The sequence below is a fragment of the Olea europaea genome, chromosome 11 (assembly GCF_002742605.1).
Source record: "Olea europaea var. sylvestris chromosome 11, O_europaea_v1, whole genome shotgun sequence".
Lineage (NCBI taxonomy): Eukaryota > Viridiplantae > Streptophyta > Magnoliopsida > Lamiales > Oleaceae > Olea > Olea europaea.
Window position 1 is genome coordinate 28,910,321 of NC_036247.1, and position 8,824 is coordinate 28,919,144.

At 33.6% G+C, this 8,824-nt stretch overlaps 1 protein-coding gene across 1 annotated transcript; it reads right to left on the minus strand.

Moving 5' to 3' along the window:
* Positions 1 to 3,667: 3,667 nt before the first annotated feature.
* On the minus strand, positions 3,668 to 8,120 carry LOC111403989 (beta-glucosidase-like). The gene is made up of 13 exons (XM_023032684.1): positions 7,956 to 8,120; positions 7,333 to 7,402; positions 7,142 to 7,200; positions 6,381 to 6,456; positions 6,104 to 6,181; positions 5,876 to 5,963; positions 5,382 to 5,685; positions 5,187 to 5,302; positions 4,813 to 5,030; positions 4,686 to 4,717; positions 4,436 to 4,538; positions 4,234 to 4,339; positions 3,668 to 4,125 (listed from the first exon to the last, which is right to left on the minus strand). The coding sequence occupies exons 1-13, from the start codon at positions 8,103 to 8,105 to the stop codon at positions 3,900 to 3,902; spliced, it is 1,626 nt and encodes a 541-aa protein (XP_022888452.1). The 5' UTR covers positions 8,106 to 8,120; the 3' UTR covers positions 3,668 to 3,899.
* Between the last annotated feature and the right edge of the window lie 704 nt (positions 8,121 to 8,824).

Sequence of the window (8,824 nt, forward strand, 5' to 3'; positions counted from 1 at the left end):
CAATAAACACTCCTAAATAGTCCTTGTTTCCAACAATTTTAATAATTAAGTAAGTAATTATTGTAATTATAACATGAAACTTGACCAAAAGAACTATTGTTCAACTCTACAGAATTGGAATCAATTGGAAACCTTGACAGAACAAACCTAAGGAATGTATTTAACTTGATAAGAATTGTACGCAATGCATCTCAACATACCAAAGAGAATAAGTTTTCATATTCTCACCTTCAACTCCAAACTCAAAGTAGTCAAACGCTGCTCAGCTTGCTTAATATTAGCAATCATGATCTCCACATACCCAAAGGTGTAAATGTGCACATTAGCACCTGCACCCACCTACGGAGATAGAGAGGGACCTACACCTACTAGAACGAGATTTTTGATCTACACTCTTTTGTTAATGGCATTTTCGATTTGGGTTTGTAAGGAGTTAGGGTTAATAAGTTCTTGAATTACAATATAAGGTTGAATGAATGAAGTATGGAGGAGAGATTCAGCAAAAACACCGGTGAAAGCGGTCAAAAATGAGGAAATCTCTCAGGCGAACTTGGTACTGTTGGTTGAAGAATGATATTCAATTTCTCCGTTGCTGGAAATAGAATATTAGAGTTAATGAAATTTGATTTTAAAAATTCTCTCTCCCACTAGCGTAAATGACGGTAACTAATTTATTGATTATTAAAAATATATTTGTTAAGAATATTAAATAAATAATTATAACCTGATTTATGAAAGTTTAAACTTAAAATTTGAATAATGAAATTTAAACTTTAAAAACAGCTCTCTGTGTAATTTTCTCTATATTTAATCTTAGTTTGTGCCACTTTATTAATGTATCGGACATATTATTGGGATATAGTTTTGTGGGTTGATTATTAGGTTGAAGTATTGTTGGGCTACTTTATTTAAAATTTTGGGAGATTAGTGAGTAAGGCTGAATATTGAGCTGCATAATTCGGCTAATTATTGAATTTTTTTGGGGATTGCATAATTATGGGATATTTTTCTCTGAATATTTGGCATTGACTCCAAAGTAACAAGTGTAAATGGTTGGGAAGATGTGGGAAGTTGTCTTAAGAAAGGTGTGAATGCTAAAGGAATTTTTTTGGTAGTTGTGAAAATATTTCTTCTTGTGATTTTGGCTTTTCAGATGATGTGCTAGAATTTTGAATTCTCAAAGGAGGATCATCTTTGAGTTTTTGGTATAGGCTGTTCAGTGAAATTTCTTCCAACTGTAACATATTGGCAGTGATATAATGATAAATTTTTGACTGGTGCATTGGCCGTTAGAGATTTTGTTGGAACATGGATTATGTGTTCGATCGAGTTTTCTCGACTGGTAGAGATTATTATGTGTGATCAAAACACACTTTGTGAATTCCTTTTAAAAATTCTCTTGAGATGTGAGCTCTCTAAAATGACTTTAGAGTGTTCTTGGAGTGGTTTTCAAAGTGGTTCTTGGTTGTTTATGCACTATTCGTTGTTCTTAGATCTCTCATTGTTATTTTTTTTTTGTAGATGATTGCTATAATTTATGTCTCTTCTTCGTGGGTACGAGCACTGTCAAGGCTCCAATTTATGATTTCAAATTGATTCCTTTATGAGTATCAATTTGATGGGAATGTCACTAGAATATAAAAAAAATCTCAAATATAAGGAAAGCTCGAATATAAGGAAAACCACCATATTTAATAGGTTACCATTAATGAATATTACAATTGATAGGTACCAGATTTAATTGTGATTTTGATTCTATTTAATTAAAAAATTTCTGACATTGAGAGGCATGAAGTATTATTGAGTATATTTAACAATAACTTTCTCTACAAATAATAAAAAATTGCAAGGTTTGATGCATTGGAACCAAGACGGAGAGAGATTTCCAAAAAGATATATTTGACTGATTCTCTCCGGACACTTCATAGAATTGGTTCAAAGTTCGGTGTCAGGATTGATGTAACATGTTATTGGTTTAGGGCAAAAAACATTAACTAGGCACTAATGCATTAATACATGTGAAACAGCGAAACTGGCTTGTGTATACATATACTTCAACCTATAGTTGTTACCGTTATGGTTTATAGTTGAAGACAACATATATGGAAATACACACATGAAACATGAAATGGCATTCAATAGCTTAATAATTTGCAACAAGAGTAGTAGTTGATCATCTAACACAAGTTAGTGACAAAGAAATACATGACAAATGTCACAAAAGAAAAAAAACAAAACTTAACGAGAATCTTAGATATTGGACGTAATCATGCCTTCTAACACAATAACGAGAGAACATCAACTCATACCAGACAAACTCTTAATCGCCTGTAAATAATGTCATTTTCACGTCTAATAAATGATTGAAAATCTAGGATTCAATTTTTTAATTATAAAAAGATGTCTCGAATCAGGGTGCAATTAAAGGTCAGCATTCTTGAAAATCTTAACATTTACGGATTGAAGTGTACTTTCCGACCAAAATAATGCCTAAAACTCCATCTCTCTTATTTTATACAAAGAACTTGTACAAAAACACAGCCAAAAGTTTCCCAAAAGGGGAAAAATCCTGGCAAAACTTTGAAAGAAAATTCTACTGTTGCTTTAAAAAAATTTCTATTTTTTTACGATTAACAGTTACAAAGTAAGAATGGAGATTGAGTTTGATATTCTATATCTTAAAAAGTTAAAATAGAGAGTGTTAAATAAAATGCTTAACACCTTTCAGGCCCAATGATGGAACCCAACACTTGAGCCCAAGTTTTGTGACCTGGTTTTTGCCCCCACTTGTGCAAAGTCGTGTTTCCTCCAAATGCGATTTTAGTTTGTTTTAATTGGATGGACCAGATGGTACCAGGTGGAGTCGGCTGAACCGTTGGATGCAAATGACGTTCCACTATACTTGGCCCTAGACTTTTCACTTACCATTCATTCGAGAGACTTATAGGGTTTAGCTTTTCATTTTTGCTCTCTGTAATTTTCTCTCTCGAAAAACCTCTGATTTTTGGTTTTAATCTCTAAATCATTTGATGTTCTTGGTGAGATCTGGTTTGTGTATTTGGTGTAGAGATTGTATCTGTTCTTGGTTGAACAGTGAGGGTCGATTACTTGGTGTAATCTGTCTGTTCGATCTGTGAGGAAAAAAATAGGGTCTGAGGGTTGATCTTTTTAGATCTGTAGTTTGTAAACTTTGTATTGATACTCTATTGCTGGTTTCTAGGGGATTAGAGCGTTAACCACTTTGGTGGAAGCTCAACGTGGTGACGTAGCCTTTTTGGGTGAACATCTGGACCTTCGGACGAAAAAATTTTCGTATTCTTTTATATTTCTATACTTTCTTTGGATTATTGGGACTGTTAATACCAACAGAGAGTTTTATGGAGTTTATTTTTAATTATTGACTCTCTAGAATAGAAATATATTGTATTGATATGCTCTTATATTTCTATAGACATGAGTATTGTTCAATGTTTTTATTATCAATAAATTTTTTGTGTAGGTCAAAAAAATAATATTTTATAGTAATACTTAATTAGCAATGTCGATGAATGAATATTCTTTAATTCTCATGAAATGGCAGTGAAAACGGTTCTGTCCCAATTAAGTGAAGTGACCAACGCATATGTTTTCGTTTGAAGTGATAGAATTTCTGAACAGAAATACACAATTTCACAACCTAAACTCATTACATCAATTACAATAGTATTCGCACACACATTTATATACAAACACAACGCATCCAAACATGCATTATTCCACAAACCATAGACACTGGAACACACTCAAAATCTTTCGTTTGCAGAAACCGAGCTTTCGATCCCCACATCAAGCTGCAAGCGAACAAAAGGGACTGTTGCACGCACGCATCCATCTATTCTTGCATTATTCAACATAACATTTCAGAACAAAAGGAACTTGTGCTTCTTCTTCTTCTTGATCTGCTTCTTTACCTTCATCACGTTCAAGAATTCCATCCACCATAAAGCAGAGCTTTTCGGGAACCTTTTCAACTGATTATTCTCAAAATCTACATGAATAATACCAAATCTAACCGTGTATCCATCGGCCCATTCAAAATTGTCGAACATTGACCATAAGTAATAAGCCTTCACACGAACACCATGGCTGAAGACGAAAGCGAAATTATGAACATTCATTTTATTATGAGATAGTCAATTAATTTCGCAAGTTAATATTTGGGTTGATTCAATAATTATATGAATGATGACTTACTCCAATGCTTTCTTAATTTGGAGAAGGTGGTCATGGTGAGATCTAACCCTCATATCGTCAAACCGGGCTTGTGCAACTGTTGTTCTATTGTTCAATTCATCCACTCCTGCACAAAATCATCCATTAAATAGCATTATTACTGATAAAGAGCAAAAGATATTTTTCTGTAGAAAAATACTCTAAAAAGACGCTGTGAATTTACCATTCTCTGTGATGTAAATATTGGGATTATTGTATCTTTCTTTCAAATGAACCAAGAGCTTGTAAAGCCCTTCTGGAACAATGTACAACCAACTAGAACCAGCCTGACAAAATCAAGGACATTAAAATTATACTAGAAACTTGTTGCAGTAATGCATTAGAATAAATCATTGAAATCTCTTCTGCGGGTAAGCATAAATTGTTGGATTATCTGATTTTATTGTGAGGAAAGGGAAAAGTGAAAAACATACCTGTTCACCTATCGGCATCCCATTGCGTGCAGCTACAGTGTTATGTGAGAGTGAGAACCACATTACAAGAGTGTATTGACACAAAAAGTTGATGTCATCATGTACTTTAAAAATATCTCATACTTACTTGATGTTTGAACCTCGTGATCATTATTGTAACTTGGTTTTGCACCAGGTGCCTTAGGTGCATTTGTTGCATAATGAGTAGTGTAGTAGTTTATTCCTAAAAAGTCATAGGATCCCTTCACCAAAGTAACCTGTTCTTGTGTAAATTTGGGAAGGCGGTCTCTTAGTAATCGTCTCATAACTGGTGGATAATCACCAGTAACCACGGGTGCTACAAACCTGAAAAAGCACAAAAACAGGATTGAGACTTACGACCAGGAAGAGAAATTCTAGATTAGAAGTCATTTTATGTCTCACTTAAAGTCTGCTCATTTCCTTAAAATGATTTGCTATTCTTATTTATGAGAAGATATACAAAATATAATTGGCAATTACCATCCCAACGCAAAATCAACTGCCCTTGAAGCAGCCTCTTTATCAGCTGTTGTGTTATTGAATGGCTCATACCATGCTGTGACATTTGTGACCCCAATCTTGCCCCCTTGAAGTTTCTGTACAAATGTATTTGCATAAACTAATACAGAATCTCAAAAGTGAAAAGAATTGCTTGCATAAGATAAAAACAACAACCTGAAAGATTTTCCTGTATATATCAACTGCTACTGCATGTGCAAGGATCAAATGATGTGCGACAATATACGGTTCCGTGCCTGGATTTCCCTCGCCGCAAATATTTGTATCCTGAACATTACATCTATGACGATGGACAGCTATTGTTACGTTCTCATCTTGTGTTGGACCCCGGCCAGGTGCAAAAATACCTAACGCGTATCCGGAAACAGCAAAGCTCCATGGCTCATTCAATGTGATCCAAAGTTTCACACGATCACCGAATTCCCAGAAGCAAATCTCGGCAAAATCGGAAAAATCTTCCCTACAATACAATAATGTATGAAAATAAGTTTTACAGTGTAATACCTTTTAACTACAACATTAGCTTACTCAATTTTCGTACAATAAATCCAGTTTCCGAAAAAAATATCCTTCTTTCCCTTGAATTTGCTTTCATTTTCTGGAAACTTCCAAGTAATTTCTGCCTAGTTATGCAATATTGAATTACTTACACAATCTGAGGGCTTAAAAAGCCACCATACTCCTCTTCCAAACATTGGGGAACATCCCAGTGAAAGATAGTTGCACAAGGTGTAATGCCTGTAAAATGGTTTATAAGAATCCAAGGTAAGATTTTTCACCCTTTACTTCTGCTTTCTAATAAAACCATATTAATTTTAACATTTAACTCGTTAAGTAAATAGAAACAAACACCAATTGTAAAGGATAAATAACACCACCTTCAGCCACGAGCAAGTTTATAAGACTATTATAGTAATTAACTCCTTCTCTGTTTACGCCAGCACTTAATCTTCCTCCTGAAATACCAATTTAAAGTACAACTAAAAGATTGATTATTATTTTTTATAAAAAAAAAAAAAAAAAAATGATGCACTACATGTAATCATGTCAATACTTAATCTTCCTCCTGAAATACCAATTTAAACTACATCTAAAAGATTGATTATTATTTTTTATTAAAAAAATGATGCACTGCATGTATGCATTCAGACATACCCGGTAGTATTCTTGTCCAAGCAATTGAAAATCTATAAGAATCAAAACCCACTTTCTTTATCAAAGCAACATCTTCCTGTGACATTATTGAGAATGATTAAAAAGAATTCCTCTTGATATCTTCTTCTTACTATGGAACGCAACAACTAAATTGAAAATGGAAATTAATAAAGGACAGGGTCGTCATTGAAGTCCAATGAAACTAGATTGAAAAAGTTATGTTCGAGTTATGCTTTTATTATGTTTGGAGCTTAACATATTAACTTATAAGTAATGGAGCTTAAAATATGATTATAAAACAATTAAATTTAAATTACTTTGGTTGCATTAATTTAGTGTTAAGGGGAAAGATTAGAAGGATTATGATTTGTTGAGGATAGGATTAGAAAGAAGCCCTGCGACTGTGAGGGATTTTGCAAGGTTTGTAAAATAGACCCCTGTAAGTGTAACAGCTTCCATAAGTTAATGTTCTTACTTATTATTCGTCTAAATAAAAGATTTTCCGCATCTAAAAACTTACCTATAAACAATTTTTTACCTGTAAGTGAACTTATTTGTTGATGTATTATTTTCCCATTAGTATTCAATAAATAATTTGGTCTAAATCTATCTTATTAAGCATTTTATTTTATTTCAAGCGAGAAAGATAAGTTCCCGAATTAATTTAAGTCAAGTGTTATTTACACTAGAACGTTAGAAGTTTAAATTAAATAAGGCCCATCAAATGTCAAAGTTGGAATAAACATGGAATGGTGAAGTACCTTCCACTGATGGTAGTGATTAATAGCCAAACGTCCATTGCCTTGATCTTGAATTTTTTCTGCCATCCCAACAAAATCCCTCAAAAATGGATACATACATACACGTGTTTGTGTGAGGCATGTGTGTGTGTGTGTGTGTGAGAGAGAGAGAGAGAGAGAGAAGAAGAAGAAGAAGAAGAAGAAGAAGAAACCAGGATTATCGGATGTGAAACGATCCCAATTACTCTCGCCTTTACCATCTTCATTCCAGGCACCTTCAACCTGCAAATATTACACATATGGCCCAGAAAACGAATTACATGTTAGATTTCACTCAATTAATATTTTTAATTGGTCAGCTGCATTGAATAATATTATGTATTGGGTGAAAAACTCGCTCATAAATTTATGTCCGATAGTGTAGACTGCAGAGAGAAAAGCAGAAAAAGAGAAAAAGGGGTGCATGCATGAGTGTTGAGCATTCTAACCTTGCGTAGAGAGGCTAAGTGACCATCTAAATTAATTTAAGTTTCTTTCTCTTTTTTCATTTTCATTGAATAATATTTTCGATTTTCGATTTCTTCCAACTAGAGTGTTCGTTTGCACGTTTTTTCCCCATATTATTAGGAAGAACACATGGAATTTAACAACATATGCATGAGCCTTACACGTATATACGCATTCTCAAGATTGTTTTAGCAATTCTTATTATTATCTACAAATCAATATTAATAGTTTGTCTGAAAAGGTGAATATTTCTGTAGAGAGCATTAACAAAGAAAAAAGAAACAAAATCATAACCACATATGAAACATAACTCATTAAGTACACACACCTGATAAGCCGATGTTGCAGAACCAAAGATAAAATCTTTAGGAAAATCAGAGCGATGGATTTTGGGTGGAGCTGGGCCTTGAGGGGTTGTGATACGAATGCCATGATTATGCAGAGGATCGAGGTTTCTTTGGCTGCTTTGGTTCTCCATTGCTACTTGCTAGCTACAAATGAAAATGAATCAAGGACAGAGTCAGAGAAAGAAATGTACCTATAAGTGTAGGTATATCATTGATTATATAGTACTACTTTGGAAGAGATCAGGTTTAAAGATATGAACATCCAGAAGATGATAAGGGTATGAAGAGGTGGATTTGGATTTTTTTTTTTTTATGTATATCAATTGTTTAGAAGGTCCAACTCCACCGTCAGACTTCTCAAATTTTGTTTGCTATCCCTCCCTTTTCTTTTCTTTTTTTTTTTTCTTCTGGTTTTGTTTTTCCTTCCTTAGCATGACATTCTTGAGTCTTGACCCAAATTTTGGGTTTGACTATTATTTATTTATTTGACATGGTTATTACAAACTTGATGTTTGAAAAGTTAAATTTAAAGAAAGAAATGCAAAATGACAAAAAAGAAAGATTTCCAAAGTTTAGAGACCAAATTATAAATATCCAAAAGTCAAGAAACGATGAATTAAGAATGCAAGATATCAATTGGATGGAATTAGAAGGTAAAATATGAGAATTGCTCAAAGCAAGGAATCAACTTAACAAAGGACAAAATTTGAGGATCAAAACGCAAACCCTGGAAGATCATAAGGGTGCGAAGTGCAAAGAGTTGCGATTGCAATCCTTGTTTCTTGAAATACCGATGCCAATTCAGCAGGCATATGTGATCATTGGGGTATGTCCATGCAATCACATGGAT

Bases quoted from the DNA above. Each gene is read 5' to 3' on its own strand.
- LOC111403989 (XM_023032684.1), bottom strand. From the start codon at position 8,105: ATGGAGAACCAAAGCAGCCAAAGAAACCTCGATCCTCTGCATAATCAT. The intron at 4,718-4,812 runs GTAAGTATGAGA...ATAACACTGTAG, and splicing joins TCACGAGGTTCAAACATCAA to CTGCACGCAATGGGATGCCG. The intron at 4,539-4,685 runs GTATGTTTTTCA...TGATTTTGTCAG, and splicing joins GGATGCCGATAGGTGAACAG to GCTGGTTCTAGTTGGTTGTA.